We start from the raw sequence: 17726 nt of genomic DNA, 5'->3' as shown, positions 1-17726 counted from the left end.
CTGTGGGTTTCGGAGGCGGAATCACTTGACAGCAGCAGACAGGCCCATGGTTCTCCCAGGGAGCGGACCTAGCAATTGGCAGCCCAGTGTGTCCCCCACTGTGCCACCAGAGCTTCTTGCTGCAGTCTTCCCTCAATGTTTATGCCAAATCTGTGTTTCCTTGCTCAGCAACCTGCTCTCCAGAAGACCTCCTTGAGGTCTCAAAACACACACACGGTCTTGGAAGCCACCTCCGGAGGGTTCTTGCTAAAGTACCAAGAGGAGTTTTTTACACACGGGGCAGGCATCTCCAAGATCTTTGTAGATTTATGTATATGGACCAAAATTAAACTTAGTTTTCCAATATGCCTGTTTCCTCCCAGAGCCTCCCTCAGTCGTGCAGTGCCATCGCAAGGGGCGGCTGGCAGCTGCAGAGAGAAGTGGGGTGGACAGACTCTGCCTGCCAGCGCCTGCTCTGTTCCTCTGCTTCGAGTCCTGGTGTTACAGGGGCCCTGGTGGCAGAGGGGTTTCCAGGTCACTGTTGACTACACAGCCCACAGTTTGAAGCTACCAGCCACTCCCCAGGAGATGGGCTGTCTGCTCTGTTGACGAGTGACAGTCTCGGAAACCCACGGGGGTAGTTCTTTCCTGTCCTACAGGGTCACTAGAGTCAACATCGACTCAAGGGCAATGAGTTTGGGTTTGAGCTTGTCCTTGTTAGCTGCCCCAAGTCCATTCAGCCTCAGGAGGACCCATATGCCAAGCCTGTCTGCTGAGGTGGTGGCTCATCTCTTCCCCAGCAGTCAGGCACTGAGTTTCTGAGCTTCCCAAGAATAAAGTTGTGTACAACAAGAGAAATGCAGAGGACAAAACAAGGGAATGATAGAAAGCCTCTTAATAGCTACTGCAGTGGTCCTCAACCTTCCTAATGCCATGACCCTTTCATACAGTTCCTCGTGTTGTGGTGACCGCCAACTACAAAATTATTTTCGTTGCTACTTCATAACTAATTTTGCTACTTTTATGAATCAAGCAACCCCTGTGAAAGGGGTCACTCAACCCCCAAAGGGGTCGTGACCCACAGGTTGAGAACTGCTGAGCTACTGGAATATCAAATAAATTCATAAACTAATTGCTCCTGCCTGAATTTAAATGAATATAATAAAATATAAATTTCCTGGCAAACGGGACCATCATATTTATACAAACCATTAAATAAGGAGGCCTTGATCCATCAGAGGGAAGGGCAAAGATAAGCCCCTGCAAAGAGCCGGCCCCAGGCTCGCCAAGTGTCCCTTACACAGAAATCCAGCATTCTCTGACACGGTTTCCAACAAAGAAGCACTTCTGACACATACAATGATGATAACCTCTGGTGAAGAGCGAGGAGGATGAAGGGAAGAATCCCAGAGCCACTCGCCCTGGTAGGAGACCTCCCGCCCCATACCACAGTCTAGCTGTATACTCAGGGAGCCCACAGAACTTGACCACCTCTGGGGCCACGGGCTTGACTGTGAGGGTGCCCCACTTCTGCTGCCCTGATTCCAAGTGTGTGTGTGTGTGTGTGTGTGTGTGTGTGGGGAGGCACACACAACCCCCACATGGCCACAGCTCAGGAGAGAGTTTGGATCTGTCTTGGGGCTTCCGCAACCTCAGACCCGGCTCTGCAGGAAAAGAAAAGAGCTGGCGCACACCAATGTGCTTCCCGTCACCAGGACCAGAGGAGACACAAAATCCCCCCTCCACAGATGTGCCAAACAGCACTAAGGGGGCAGCTGGGTGCTGAGGCACACAAGTTGAGACACGACCTTCTTACTGGGAAGGACCCTCCTCTCTGAAGTACTAGTCCTGGGACTCCTGACTCCACAGATCACAGGCTACAGAGATGCCCTCGGGTTGGTGGTCAGGAGAAAACTGGGAATCAATCTGAAGCATGAACAATCATGCTGGAGAGTGGGCCCACAAGGGCTCTGTTGTGTTTGGCCTCTGTGGTGAGCCGAGCTGCCCCTCCAGGCTCAACTTCAGCCAAAGCCTCTGCACAGCCCTGAGGGAGGCACCACAGAAGAAGATCCTCTAATCCACTCTGATGCTACCTTTCTGCCCAGGCTCCCAACCACCACACTTGCTCTTCACCTCACGCACCCAGCCAGGACAGAGAAGCAGGAGGGGCAGGATATGCTGGCTGGGGGCTGGTAGCTTCTAGCTTCCAGGCCTTCTCCTGGGTGTGCGGCCATGGTGGACAGAGGCTCTTTCCAGTAGTGAGGAGACCGGCAGCTCAGGCAAAGTTGGCCGATGGAGGGCACCCTAGCTGAGCAGGCCAAGTTCCAGTTTCTGAACCAGAAAACAAATCCCTTAAACACACCCATGATCTGCGTTTTGCCCCTGTGAGCTCTTAATCCAGCCTTGTGTTGACACAAATGGCTGTAGAGAGACCATGTCAACCCTCTGAAAACTGCGGCACAAGCATGAGTCTTTGGCTGATGGAGCACTAACATGACAAAGGACAGTGATCTGATGGCCCAAGGCCAGCAGTCCCATTGCAAACAGATTATCTATTTTGTGACAGTGGTTCCTGCTCCTGTGGCAAAAAAAAAGTAGCCGCCCAATGACAAATTCCAAAGTAAGTTCTCCCTGTGAGATTTCCCTATTGGAAAGAAATGTCTTCAATGCACCTCACACCACATCTGGTGCAGCGCTTAAAATAGATCCACTAATAGGAAGCACTTACGTGTCAGAAGCACTAATGACAACAACCAACCATGAAGTCACAATTCCATAGATGTGACATAATGTACCTTAACTTCTTGAATTAATATATCGAGAGCAAAGCACAAGGTCCATGAGCTCTGAGTTTGGGGTTAAACAACAAGGACTCCCTTTGTAACCTTTCCTCCTCTAAGTCACCCTCTGTGGAGCCCTGGTCAGTTCCATACACAAGAACTTCGGGCTGCTGTCTCATTGCCTGCTACCCAATGGGTCCAATTAATGCCAACGTCATTTCAGTAGACAATGGTCCCACCAAGGCGTCACAAAAAGGAGGGTGCCATCCTGCTCATGGTTCATGGACTACTGAGGTACCCATCAGACTGCAAACTTTTCATATTGTATCCATCATCTTTTCCTAGGATATGTTTAAGTACTTCGCTGTTGCTGATGCAAAGAAATCCGGTTATCTCCAAAACCTCATCAGCACAATTCTGCTGCTGTAGTGAGGCACTGTGCTGCTAACCACAAATCTGAAGGTTCAAACCCACCAGCTGCTCCTTGGGCGACCTGTATGACAGTCTGCTTCTGTGAAGATTTCTACCCTTGAAGACCCACAGGGACAGTTCTACTCTGTCCGATGGAGTCTCTGTGAGTCAGAATCCACTTGAAGGTGGAGAGTTGGGTTTGGGTTCACTATGTGAGGGAAGCCAATCAACACAGTATATTATTGCCAATACTAATTCATAACAGCGCTGTTAGAAACAGTCAGTCAATGGCAGGGACACACTCTGCTATAAGTTACAAACTTTACCATGTGCAATGAAAGGCCTTGGCATTAATTACCAAGGAGCCCTGGTGGACAGTGGGTTAGGTGGTGTTGGACTGCAAACTGAAAGGTAGGCTGTTCCCACCCACCGTTGCCCGGGGGTAGAAAGACGAGGCAGTCTGCTCTCAGACAGATGTACAGTCTTGGAAGCCCCATGGGACAGTTGTACTCTGTCCGATAGGTTGTTCTGAGTCAGAATTGACTAGGCAGCAGTGGGGCTTGGCTTGGTTTGGGTATTATTACAAACTAACACAAAGACTAGAGTGAGCCTGTCACAGAGGAGGAAGGGCAAGAGCCAACCGCGTGACAGCTAACTACCATGGGGGCTGGCAGCTCCATTTCTGTGCCTTCGCAGCATAACTTCTAGGATCACAAAACTGGTTTCATGTACAAAGCATAAGGGCCCGGGTTCAAATGATTTATCCCAAGTCATTTAAGCAGTTCCATGTGGACACCAAGTGCGCATTAATCAAAGCTCAACCAATTGTCAAAGTTCATCCTTCGGAGCCTGTGAAAATGTCGAAAGCTACTGGCAATTCAGCACTTCAAGTTCAGGGGACAGGGTTCAAATTAGCACTTTCCAGTAATATTGAGAGGCGGTAATCGACAGAAAACATTTTAACAAGTGTCACCTTCATGACTTATTTTTAAAATAGGACCCTTACCACTCAGTGTTGTTAATCCCAACACTGGGTGGTTAACAATGCGTGCCACTTTGGCACGTGTTGCCAGTAAATGAATGAATGTCCCTTAAGGGGATGGGACCTGTAGAATGCAGAACACACGGGCTACTGGATAAGACGACTTTACCATATGGGCAGACCAATCAAGAAAAATCCAATGATTAAATCCTACCACATACCATTCATTGCACTATTCAAACCCAAACTACTTCCTTCCCAAAATCTCCACGCTTGGACAAAGTACACCAGAAGAAACCCAGCGGGAAGCCCACATTTACCTTCAACCAACTTTGCCCTCCAATTTCCTAAAGATGTGTACAGGCAATAAGAAGGTGCGGCACAAATGCTGAGGCAGTGAATGCGGATGAAATCGCCATTAGCTTACAGACTATCAACCCTAATTAACATTTCCATCAGCTCTGCCTTCTGATGGGGACTTACTAAACAGAGGGTATGAAGGATGCCCCCCTCAGCATGCGCCATTCATTTTAAGATCACATTTTACACCTAAATTCACAATGACCCTTAACCCCCCCCCTACTCAATAATCTGGACCACGAAAATAAGCTATTTACATAAATATTTGACATCGGGCAGCTCCATTGAGAAATCCTTATCTGCTTTGAGAACTATTAACACAAATGGAGAAAGAGGCAAACTAGCTATATACTCTTAAGGAAAAAAACTCTTGGTTTCATACAGTTTTAAAAATTATTCCACCACCACCACTAAGCCTCTTTTGTGTGTGGGAAACCTGTACAGCTTACACAAGTAGATGTGTAAGTGAACACAAAGTGTGTGGGTAGGAGGTGGAGGGGGAAGGGACACAGACCAAAGTAAGTCCCAAAGATTGAACAAAATTACAGCCTTCTGGACTCTGGCTTAAAATAATAACGAGCTTCCTCCTACTTAACCCCACAACGCACACTAATTGCAACGGTTATTAAAATCTCAGAAAGATGCCTACTTCTTCTAGAGCAACTTCATTGCCAAAATAGTAACAAACCCAAAGTAGGTTCGGGGTTGGGATTTACTCGCTACTAGTTTTCAGAGCGGCTACTTTGTTGCATCGCCCCGTGTCCAATACAAAAGCATACGGAGACCGCATAAAAGTGTGCCCAGAGCTTCGGGGGCTCAGTGCTCACGAATCAGCGGGTGAGATGCCACCTCACTCGAATGGGCAGGGGGAATAAGGCGAACTCTACTGGGCCACTTCCCCAGAGAGAAGGGTCCTGGCTCGCTTTCTTCCCCGCGGGGCTGTTACCGGACACGCCAGGGAATGCGAGTTGACAAGACTCAGCCAAAGACCCAAGTTACAGCGGGGTCCTCATGACTCACGTAGTTTTCTTTGCTACGGCACTTCGGGGTCTGGGGCCTCGAACTCAAAAGCCAATGCCGCCCCCCTCCCCCGGCCCCGCGCAGACCTGTCGTCAATCCAGAACAGGACTAGCTTGGGGAGCAAGGATCGTGTGACACCCGCAAACCCGTGAAGCTAGTTCAGGGCTCGGAGCGGCCGGGCGCTGCCGTGGGGGTTCGGGGTTCCCGGCTGGGGGGCCCTGGAGGCCTTGAGATTGCCCGCGCCTCCGGCGGCCGGCTGACGGGCTAGGAGGGCCCGCACACCGGGTTCCCGCCGCGCCGCAGCTCCCGCCCGCCAGCGCCCAGCCCCGGCCCCGAGCCCGGGAGCGCGGCCCGGCGGGCGGGAGCGCGGAGGCGGCGGCGGCGGCTCGGGGCCTAGTCCGGGGCAGCGTGTCCCGGCGCCCGCCCGCCCTCCCCCACCCGGCACGCTCGCTCCCGGGCCAGGGCGCGCCCGCCGCCCGTTCATCGCCCCCCGCCTGCGCCCCCTGCCCGGCGCCGGGGCCCTGCACGACGCCGCCCGCCTCGCGCTACCTGCGGGCTGGGGAGTGCCATGGCGGCCCGTTTCAATGGGACTCGGCGCGCCTCCAGACTCCTCACGCTGCTTCCCCCGCCGCCGCCATCTTGTCGCCCGTACAGACACACTCGCGGTCGCCGCCGCGCCTGCGCACTAGCCGCCGCGCCGCGGACTGGAAGGCCAGGCGCGGGCAAGCCGTGCGCCTGCGCGGCCGACAGGTGGGCGTGCGCCCGCCGGGCACACAGTCTGGCCACCGCGGCCGCGTGCGCGCGCGCGAGAACTGGACTCTGAGTCCGGACCCAGCCGGGCCGGGCTGCGGCCCTGCGGCGCAGGAAGGAGAAAGGGCAGCCACGTGAGGACGACAGCGCCGTAGCACCAGGTTGGGCCCTTGGCTCACCTGCCGCGAAGCCACCTGGCTGCTAGACGGCGGGGCCCTGGTCTTCTTGACCCACTGTCGCGGCCTGCGCCCCAAGAGGTCCCAGGGACTCTATAGAGGCCGTGCTTTCCAGCCCCTGATGCGCCCATTTATTCACTCATTCCTCCCATGCCCAAATGTAGTTTATGCACCCAACTCTGGGCCACACCTTTTGCTAGGTACCAAAGAATCAAAAGTAAGCAAGGCGGTGCTCGGTAAAGCCCGGATAGTAAGCACTCAGATGTTCCTATTTACACGCCTAAGGAACCCTGAGGCGGGGGTAGTGGTTGCGCTTTAAACTGATAACACCAAGGTCCGCATTCCAAACCAGCCACTCCGCTAGAGAAAGAAAAGGCTTTCTACTTCCGGCAAGAGTCACCATGTCAGAAACTCACCGGGGCAGTTGTACCCTGTCCTGTGGGGTCACTTTCAGTCGGTATTGACTCAGAAGTGAGTTTTTTTCCCCTTCCCCCCCCTTATTATTACTATTATTATTACACAATGCAAACATGGGCAGGCCTTCATGGCTACTGGCTCTGATTTTGGCCAGTTACTTCACCCCCTAAGAGGTCCCTGGTTTCCTCACCTGTGAGTCGGACTAAGCTTTAAGTCATAATCAGTAAGGATGGAATGAGTGTAAACCCTAGGGCCAATGAGCCCTAGGGACAGTTAGCACGAGCTGCTAAGAAGAGGTTGGGGTCTGAACGGGCTCTGTGGGAGAGAGACCTGGGACCAGCCTGGAATACTCTGGAGTGCTTCTACCGCCTGGCAAGGAGTCCAAAATTGCTTGGCTGCACCGACAGCAGCAGTCAGTACAGGGAGTGAGAAACTACCCAAAGTCACTGCCATCAAATTGATTCGGACTCACAGTGACCCTATAAGACGGTAGAACTGCCTCTCTGAGATTCTGAGCCTGTACATCTTTAGACGATGCACATCATCTTCTTCCTGTGGAGAGGCTGGTGGGTTTGAACTACGGACCTTGCAGGTAGCAGTCCAGAAGGGCTCCTCAATGACAGAGACACTGCACTGAAAAGGCCCTGCTATGGTTATAGGGAGCTGTGGTGGTGGGAAGGAGAAAGATGGGCTGTCTGCTCCAGGGAGATCTGCAGCCTCGGAAACCAGCAGGGGCAGTTCATTCTCTCCTGCCTTGTAGGATTGCCATGAGTTGGAATCCACCACTCCCACTCAGTAGCCCTGAGGTTTGTTTGAGTTTGTTTGCTTGTTCTGGGTTGCTGTGAGATGATTCTTGTGATTTTTCATCAGGCCTGGGCTCTTCAAACACGGGTGTTCTGAAAAAACAAGTGTGTGTGGCAGCCGGAGGGAGGCAGTTGTTCTAAGATAAAAGAGCGAAGAGACAACCAAACCCAATATGTGAACTTGGTTAGTTGGGTTGCTTCCTGTTGTGCTTATTTTTTAATAGTTAAAAAAACTAGTAAATAAGAAAATATTTAGAATAATATTTGGAAATTTGAATGTGGACTGAAGATATATGGCCTTAGGAAACTATTGGTATTTTCGTCCTGCGATAACGATACTGCTTTTTTCCATGAGAGACTGTCCTTACTGCTACAGCAGAAGCATGTTGAAGGATTTAAGGGTGAATGCCCTAATTTGCCTGCCAATTCTTCTGTAATGATTCAGCAGAAATTAAAGTCCTATGTATACGTTGGCTCAGACTGACAGTGAGCTGACATACAGTGGAGCCATAAAACCCCATGTGCACACATGACTAACTCACACAGAGAGAGGGCTGTGGAAAATGCCCGTGACTGTGGAATCTGGATGACACGCTCCTTCCTCTTCTAAAAAGTCCACAACACTAAGTTAGGGAAAACTGATATGATGTCATAGCCACACTAAGTTTACAGCCACAGAAAGATTCTATCTTCCCATGGATCAAAACAAAGCTGAAAATAAACAGGCCCCTGGCAGATGAGTCCATTCAGGTCCCTATCAGCCCTGGTGGCCCTGTGGAATAAGCACTTGGATGCTAACCAAAGGGCCAATGGCTAACAACTGTGAACTTTCCCATGTCCCCCCCGACCATCATGTGGCCATGTACTGAAACTGTAATACCTGAAACTTTCCCTCATAAAAGTTTCTTAGATTTACAAAACTGCTTCTACCACATGAATTCTTTCAGTGTTGAGAAGCAAGAACCAAGGTAAACCAGCCCAGAAACCTAACACCAAGAGTTGCAGTCTCAGAAACCCACAGGGACAGTTCTACTCTGTCCTGTAGGGTCACCAGGAGTCAACATGGACTGGATGGCAGTTGAGTTTTTGCATTTGAACACTTTTGCAGACCCTTCCGGCAGTCCCCAAGGGGTGGTATCGAGCACTTCAGGAACACTGGTTTGCAGCCCCATGTGGGGTCACTGTGAGTTAGAATGGACTTGATGGCTGTGGGTTTTTTTTCAGTGGGTCCCTTACATGGCAAAGGGGTCTTTGCAGATGTGATTACATTAAGGATCTAGAGATGGGAGATTGACCTGGTCTGTCTAGGTGGGTCTGAAGTGGCTCACAAGTTCTTCATAAGGGAAAAGGGGACCAAGGAAAGTCACAGGGGCAGGGAGATGAGGATGGGTGCACAGGGCAGAGGGAGAGGATGTTTCACATGCAAAACTTACATCTTTGAAGATAAGGCAGGAGGGTGGGAGCCAGGTAAGTAGTGACCAGGGAGAGGTGAATGTGGGCTCTCCCCAGGTGCCTCCAGAGGGTACCAGCCCTGCCCCCGCCCCAGCACTTCCAACTGGCAGATGTTGTCTGTATGAGCCAGGGAAAGTGCAATCATTCAGGAATCTCACACTTTGCAAGCATTGTTGCCAAGAGGGCAGGAAGTCACAGGGCTAGGCCGGCAGTGCCTGGAACAGGGAAAGCACCAGTCATCAGAATGGAGCCTATTCACTGTCACTCAGGGAGCTATAAGGCTCCCATGGAAGGAGACTTTGAGCAGTGGTTTCATGAGCAGCTCCTTGCCCAAGGGAGAGGAGGAGCCATATCTCACATCAGACCCGGTCTAATTAAAACAAACAAATAAATAGGATTGAACTACTGAATTGTATAAGTGGATGATGTCCCACTTGGTGTGAAAAAATCCAAAAACCTCAATCAAACTCACTCACAACCAAGTCAATCCCGGTTCCAAGTGACCTCTAGGCAGAGGAGACCCGCCCCCCAGGGCACCCACGGTTGTAATTCTTTCTGGTAACATTCAGCCTCCTTTTCCTTCTCAGCAAGCTGGTGGGTTTGAACTGCTGGCCTTGAGTTTAGCAGCCTAATGTTCAGCCCACAGCACCACCAGGATGCCTTTCTGAGTGACCAGAACCAGGACCTAAACCCCTGCTATGGAGCTGCAGAGGTTGGTGAAAATATAACCCACACCCACCCCCCACCACCCCAGATGAGTGGTTTTAGATCATGGTTTTTTATTTTTCCTAAAAATGTTCTGTTGGCCTGCAGTGGACTTGTTGGTATTTTTAACTTTGCCAATGGATGGTTATAAATAGCTTTCAATAGTTCAGTTTTCATTTCTAACGCATACGATCCACAACAAACACAAGCCTCGCTGGAGGGGAGAGACTAGAAGTCTGAGGGCTGAGGCCGACACACCCTCCCGCAACACTCCCACCACAGGCCTTTGCACACGCCCTGCTTTCCAGAACTTTCCATTCCCCAGCAGCCCCCTCCTTCCCTCTCCCACCTCCTGTGATCAAGCCCTCCTCAGAAAGAACTTCAGGGCTGTGACACCCTTAATGGCCACTGGACTCCACTCCTTCCTGTGACCCTGTATCTTGTCCTCCGAGGCGCCGGCCACTAGCTAACACTGCTTGGTCAATGTATATGACAGCTCACATCCTCTCTCCTTCAGCAGAATCAAGCCCACTGTGCCAGCTCCTGGTCCTAGCTCAGGGAGACAACCCCAGCACCTGGACATAGGCAACTTCATGAGACTGCACACTCACACATGGCGGCCTGAGGCCAGGGAGAGAGACCTCCGCACAGCCGAGCAGAAAGTGGAAAAGTGGCCAAAGGGGAAAAAGGACGGTGGTCTCCAGGTTCCGACTCTTGGGGCCTTCGCCTCGGCAGCATAGTCGATTGTACTGGTTGTTCCCATTGGCTGAATTAAGCCCACCTGACCAAGTTTGGGCCAACCCAGGTATACCGCCCACCTAGGTGTACAGCCCTCCTTGCTGGGTCCTGAATTGGCACATGCCCCTTAGCCTTCATTGGCTTACAACCTCCTGGAGGGGGCCTAGGCTTTGAAATGAACAACCCCTGCATCCTGCTACCTAACAGCTCCCCCAAAAAACTCAGGAATATGAACCTGTTGATCCCTGATTTAGGGTCAGGGAAAGGTGGGTAGAGTAGCCTTGAAACCTAGCTGGCCAAGTGCGTGTGGAGTGGAGCTCTCAGATGGAAGCAGAGGGAAGCCAGGTTCTGTAAGCAGACATTTTGGGAACTTGGGATGTGTAGGTAAGGCCAGCCCGATCTCAAGGCATTCCAAAACAATACAGGTGCTACATGAGACCTGGACCTCTGGTTTCTGTAAGACTACTCCACCCCTCCCTCTTTTAAAGAGATATACCCTGAAGCAGAGGGGCCCTGGTGGCACAGTGGTTAAGCACAGAGGCTAACTGAAAAATCAGTGGTCACGTGCTGGGCTGCTAACCACACGTCTGGGATTCTGACTCACCAGCTGCTCTTCCTTTGGGAGGGGGGATGGGAAGAGGCTGTCTGCTCCCATAAAGAACCCCCACAGGGACACAGGGAGCAGTCCTCTCCCTACGGGGTGGCTAGGAGTCAGAAATGACTTGGTGGCAGTAAGCAAACTGCCCTCGGGAGAAAGGAGTGGCAGGTGACTCCCACAGATGACAGCCTTGGGACCCCCATGGGGCTGTTCTTCACTGTCCTACCAGGTTGTTATGGGTTGGAATGATGGTGGCTGGGGTATGGAAATATGTGGCGATGATGTGATGTAACATATAGGATTGGCTTTAAACGATGTAAGGAATAAAATAGGAAAGATTAGAGAAGTGAATCCTGTGGACACCTGGTTTGCAGAAGGCTATGGAGGACATGGAAGCCCAAGACCCATTTGCAGGAGGCTCCCCTCAGAACGTTGTCATTCACAGGATCACGAGCAGCCTTGTGAGCAGACCAGAGCCACTTAAAGCCCACTGTGGTGGCTCTGCTCGAAGAGCCCGCTGCCGGGAGTCAGTGCTGCCTCAGAGCAACTGCCGTGGCTTTCTGAGACTGCTCGCAGCACCAGGAAGCCCAGTCTTTCTCCCTTGGAGCTGCCGGTGTTTCTGAACTGCCTCCCATTCAGATCGCAGCCCAGCAAGGATCTACTACACCACTAGGACTCCTATGGTACATTGAGTTGGGTTAACGTATAACATCTTATTTTAACTTATTTAAACTTGCTTCAGTTTTGAGGGAAAAAAAGTCAAGGGATTCAATCTACAGTAAACCCCCTCTGACCACAGCGTACATAGCCTTGCTACCATGCATTGGAAGTGGATTACTGCAGCTTTCGTTAAGTTAAAATTTAGCACCTTATCATTTGATAGCCCCTTTGACCCATTTTCAACTTGTTCTAGTTTTTAATGCCTTCTACTTCTTTTCCCAAGCCACTTTACTCGGAGCTAATCCACAGTTTCACTCCATCGTTTAACCACATCAAGCAGGATCATACAATTGCTACCACCGTTTCAAAATCTTACTTTTTTGGTTTTTCTATTTTACTTCGTTACTGTTTTCTTGTTGTTTTTCATCATGTTTTTCTGTATGTGAAATCCAGGGTAGATAAATAAATCTACAGAGGCAGTAACTGGATTAAGAGTTTCTTGGAGGTATAGCAGGAGAGCATGGGACGCTAACAGCAATGAGTACCATAAGAAAATATTCTAAAATTGATTGCGGAAATGGTAATACAACTCTTGTTGATATGGTTGAACTAATAAAGTATATGATATATGAATTATGCACCAATAAAACCATTTTTAAAAATAAAAGGAAAGGGTGTGGAGGGAGGACTAGAAACCTATGCTACAAGTCTTGATACCTGTTGAAGCTGAGGTCTATGGGGAATGTTCTTGGAGCTCCTTTGAGGAAAGAGGGCTAAGGAATGTGGGACTGGCTGCCTTGAGGTGGGTGGGGAGGAGCCATCATCCCAGGGAGGAGGAGGTGGGGTAGAGAAGGTGGGGTCAGGGAAGGCTGGCAGGCAGGGTGGGCAGGAGGCTGCAGACTGCAGAGTTCTGTTAAGAAAGTTCCAGCCAACTGCCTGAGGAGTCCTCAGCTACAGCTCCCTCCAGCATCTTCCAGATGCACCCACCTCCCTAGCTCTGGGGAAGTAGTGCCTCAGGGGGGAGGTTTGTGGCCCCTCCTCTGGAGAGAGCCAAGGGGCTTTCTAGGACAGTGGTTCTCAACCTGTGGGTTGAAACTCCTGTAGGGGTTGAATGATCCTTTCACAGGGGTCACCTAAGGCCATTGGAAAACACCGATTTCTGATAGTCTTAGGAATTGAGATAAGGCTCCTCTATCCATCTCCAGGCGGGTCCACCCACATGCAGCTATCTGGTGAGAAAGAAGCTATCTCAACCTTCCCACTGAGGTTGGCTTTTTACACATACTGTCGCAAAATGTAGCAATGCAGTTTCCTCTTGTTATATTAAGACTGTTACCCATGCTACACCATGCTTCAAGGCAAAATTTCATTTATTTGTAGTTAGAAATGAATATTTCACAATATATAATGACATATTGTTTTTGTGATTAATCACTATGCTTTGATTGTGTTCAATTTGTCACAATGAAAATACATCCTGCAAGGCAGGGTGGGGAGGGAGGGGAAAAATGAGGAGCTGATACCAAGGGCTCAAGTAGCAAGAAAAAGTTTTAAGAATGATGATGGCTACAAATGTGCTTGACACAATGGATGGATGTATGCATTGTGATAAGAGTTGTACGAGACCCCAATAAAATGCTTAAAATAAAGAAAAAAAGGTTGTACAAACTCCCAATTAAATGATTTTAAAAAGAAAAAAATATATTCTGCATATCAGATATTTACATTGGGATTCATAACAGTAGCAAAATTACAGTGATGAAGTAGCAACAAAAATAATTTTATGATTGGGGTCACCACATGAGGAACTGTATTAAATACAGGATCCCAGCATTAGGAAGGTTGAGAACCACTGCTTTGGAGCCTCCTCAGCTCTCTAGAAGGAGAAGGGCCCTGGGGTGGGAGGGGGGGGGGAAGAGAAGGGCTCTGGGGTGGGGGGTGGGGGTTGGTGGGGGAAGGAGAAGGGCCCTGGGGCCCTAACATGCCCTGGGGTGCTCAGCCTTGGGGTTTTCATAGCTGAGGGCGATACGTTTTTCTCTCAAAAGGAACACGCATTAGGTAGCCCATACCAATTTTAAAACTGTCCAATGAGGACACTATAAAGCAAATATCTACTATCATTCCCATTTTTTTAAAAAAGGTTTTAGAAACCTCAAATAAATGAAAATGGGGAAAACAGGATCATTGAATAAAGGCCAGTTCTCCCCAAGCATGTGTAAAATGCTAAATCTCAAACTGCTCCACCTTCAGCAATTAAAGTGAACAAAAGGCCAAGAGGCTACCTGGTAGCCAGGCTGCAAGCTGATAGCGCCTGGGATCCTCACTAGCACCCAGGCACCTGGGGAATGGCATCAGGTGAACAGGATTAATCAAGGGGGGAGGGGCGATCTGACCCAAGGTAGAATCTTTAAATTAGGGACTTAGATACAGAAGTAGGCCTTGTCCAGGAAAGGTTGTTAATCCTGTCGTCCTCAGGGGAACCTCAGAGGAACCAACAGGGCGGGTGAGGGACTCTCCAACTAGGGAACATATTTAATGCTCGCCAGACGTCCACTGTGCGTGCCGGCCCATTTTGTCTTCTGAGGCTTGGGCCCGATTTTGCAAAAACAACCAATACAGCCTCACTCTTGCCAAAGCAGTACAGATTACTAGATTCCGTGAGCTGTCGTGGGCAAACACTCACTATTCCCCATATGGGTTAAGGGGGTCCAGCCCAGTTCTCCCATGGGGTCTGGTCCAAGTTTCTGGCCCTGGACTCTGCCCTTCCTCTCTGGCTGTTTCTGCTGGCAGAGCCGGGCTAGTGTCCACTTGCTTCGGTGGTCATTCCTACACCGTGAGGTTTTGAGTGGTAGCTACACCCCTTGGCCTCTGTGTCCTACGGAAGAGGCCTTTCTCCGTGAACCCCTGGCCGCCGCTGTGGCCACACACCGAAGGCACCCCTCATCAGGAGGGTCTGTCCAGTTTAAGGCTCAATACATGGGGCGCTCTCCTCCCCTGCAGCAGGACCCAACACACGCTTTCAGAGGGACACAGTCCAGCTTGTCCCTGTGGCCTAGACCACTGGCTTCCAGAGTTAAGCTGCCCTGCATTTCAAGCTTCGCTGCCTCTGGAACAATGGGTGCTGTTTTTCTGAGCCTGTTTCTGCATCTGCCACCCAGGGATCGCCGGACGGCCTCGCAGTACGGCATGAGGAGCGCATATTGACACATGGCATGCAAAGGGAGTTGTGGTGCCTGCCGCATGCTAAGCATTCAATGAAGGGGCATGTGCATGTGGTGACGGCCTGGACCTCCAGACAGACAAACACTTCCAGACTAACAACCGGTTTGTGACATGGGCCCCTGCTTCCCAATATAAGACGCGCTCTCTGTATGGGAGCCTAACAAAACAGATGAACGCATGATTGCCCTTTGATAGGTAATTACTATGCTGTGCTTGCTCTACGATTAAATATAACTGATTTGCATATGAGGTGATGTAGCTGCTGTTAGCACGACTGACAATAAGTTGGTCAGTAATTTGGAATTTAACTTCCTGGGCAGGTTTAGGGGATGGTGGAGTCCCAGGAGAGGGAGACGAGTTCCTTGTCCCTGTCACCTGTTAGCCCCACTGTACCTCGGCCCAAAATAAACTGGGGAAAAGACCGGAGGCAGGAGACTGATGGTCCACTCTATAAAAAGGTCGCCTTGCTGGGATTTATAATTGGGATTCTACCCAATTGTAAAAGCAATAAAAGCCCTGTGTGCTCAGGGAGGATGCTTGCTATGTGCAGTTCAGTCCCTCTGACTGCCTGGGGGGTTACGTGCTGGGCTGCTCACCACAAGGTCAGCAGTTTGAAACCACCAGCTGCTTCTTGGGAGAAAGGTGAGACTTGCTACTCCCATCAAGAGTCACAGCCTTGGAAACCCTCAGAGGCAGTTCTACCCTGCCCTGTAAGGTCACCGTGAACCTGGATTGACTCACGGCAGTGAGTTTTTAAGAGTTTAGCTCTTAAGGAAGCAGACTGCCACCTCTTTCCTCCCGCAGAGCTGCTGGCAGTCTGAACCTCCAAACATTGGGCTGATAGCCGGGTACTTGACCCCATGTGTCATCAGGATGCCTAAAGGTGGCTTAGCCAAGTAGAATTCATTCTCTCTCCAGCGATGACCACCACTGGCTTTTTGGTGGAGAGCTCCCAACCCTGGTTTTCCTGAAAGTGTTGAAGTAGTGATAAGAATTCATGTTAGCACAGGAAAGATGGTGCCTGGCATTCACTCTCTGCCCCAGGACCAGAGTGGCATTGCTGTTTACCATCCACTGAATTGGTGGTCTGACTTTCTACAAAACATACAGGCAGGCCTTTTTCCATTTCCCAAAAAAATCCTTGCTAAGGATGGAATTAGGTGGCAAAGCAGCGACCCGTTGGGCTACTCAGCACAAGGCCAAGGTTCAAACCACCAGCTGCTCTGCGGGAGGGAGCTGAGCTGTCTGCTGCCATGAGGAGCTGTCTGTGGTCTTGCCTTGCCCATGGGGTCTCTGTGGGTTGGGACCCACTTGGAGGCAGTGAGTTTGGTTTGGGGAGCACACCAGGTTAGAGTCCCATTTGGAAATGGGGCTTGTTATCATGGTGAGGCAGTCTTGGCATGAGGTGTGTCTTCAACCTGGCTTGAGACATAAAAGGGCAGATGCAGGAAGCATGCAGAGCTGGGGTGGGGTGGGGGGAGAATGGCCTGGAAGCCTGAAGATCCATGAGGGGTCAAGGATCAGAAACTAGAGAGAGAGAGGACCTTCTCCCACAGTGGACAGAGTCAGAGAGAGAGACAGACAGACAGAGGGAGGGAGGGAGGGAGGGAAGGAGAGAGAGACAGAGAGGGAGAGAGTGCCTTGCCCTAGAACTAGTGCCCTGGATTTGAACTTCTAGGCTCCTAACCTGTGAAAAAGGAACCCTGGTGGCCCACTGGTTAAGCGTTAGGCCACTAACTACAAGGTCTATAGTTCAAACCCACCAGCCGCTTCTTGAGAGACCGATGAAGCTGGGGTGAGCAATGTCTAGCCCAAGGGCCAGATAAGTAAAAAGAACCTCACTGGCCTCACTGCTATTGAGTCCGTGCCAACTCCCAGCAACCCTGCAAGACGGAGGAGAGCTGCCCCTGGGGGTTCCCTAGAGTGTGAGCCTCACAGGATTCTGTCCATGCAGAGCAGCTGGTGGGTCTGAACCACTTGTCTGTCTTTCTTTCTGTTGACTGGGTGCTGTACCGTGTGCCGTCACCACCATCAACAACAACAAGGCCTCCAGCCGACAGCGACCCTGTGAATCTTTAAAGGACCGGCCTCCTCTTTCTCCCGTGGAGCGACTAGTGGGTTTGAACTGCCGACTCTGTGTTTAGTAGCCCAACGCTCGCCCCCCAGCCCACCAGGCCTCCTCAGGTCGAGATTCTAGGTCTGCAAGATTAAAAATGGGTCCTTGGAATACGGAGGCCCCATCAAGCCAATGTCTTCCACGAAGAATGAAACCAGACCCACTGTCATCTCCTCTCAGACAGGGTTGCTGTCCTTAGGTGCCACGGCCCAGTCCCCGAGCCACAGCACCCAGTGGACAAAAGAATGAAGCGCCGCCCTGTCCTGTGTGAGCCATGGCTGCTACCACAGTGTCTGTCCATCTTGTGGAGGGGCTTCCTCTTCTCACTGCCCCTCTCCTTCAGCAACAGGGCGTCCTTCTCTGGGGGACACTGATCCCTCCTGAGAACATGTCCAAAGTATGTGAGACGAAGTCTTGCCATCCTTGCTTTGAATGGACATTCTGGCTGTCCCTCCCTCAATGCAGACATGCTTGTTCTTTTGTCAGTCCATGGTCCTTTCCAGATGCTTCTGCACCGCCACAACTCAAGCACGTCCATTCTTCCTCAATCCTCCTTA

The 17726-nt window shown here is 50.8% G+C and overlaps 1 protein-coding gene across 1 annotated transcript in view; it reads right to left on the bottom strand.

Annotated features, from left to right (window-relative positions):
• The window catches only part of USP10 (ubiquitin specific peptidase 10), a 44602-nt gene extending 38403 nt beyond the window's left edge, over positions 1-6199 (bottom strand). The window contains exon 1 of the mRNA XM_075538015.1: positions 6082-6199. Coding sequence (XP_075394130.1) covers positions 6082-6102 — 21 coding nt within the window. The 5' untranslated portion in view covers positions 6103-6199. The remainder of the gene's footprint in view (positions 1-6081) is intronic.
• Positions 6200-17726: the final 11527 nt, after the last annotated feature.

The sequence above is a fragment of the Tenrec ecaudatus genome, chromosome 18, assembly GCF_050624435.1.
Source record: "Tenrec ecaudatus isolate mTenEca1 chromosome 18, mTenEca1.hap1, whole genome shotgun sequence".
Lineage (NCBI taxonomy): Eukaryota > Metazoa > Chordata > Mammalia > Afrosoricida > Tenrecidae > Tenrec > Tenrec ecaudatus.
The sequence above is the reverse complement of the archived record's forward strand: the minus strand, read 5'-3'. Positions and strand labels throughout refer to the sequence as shown.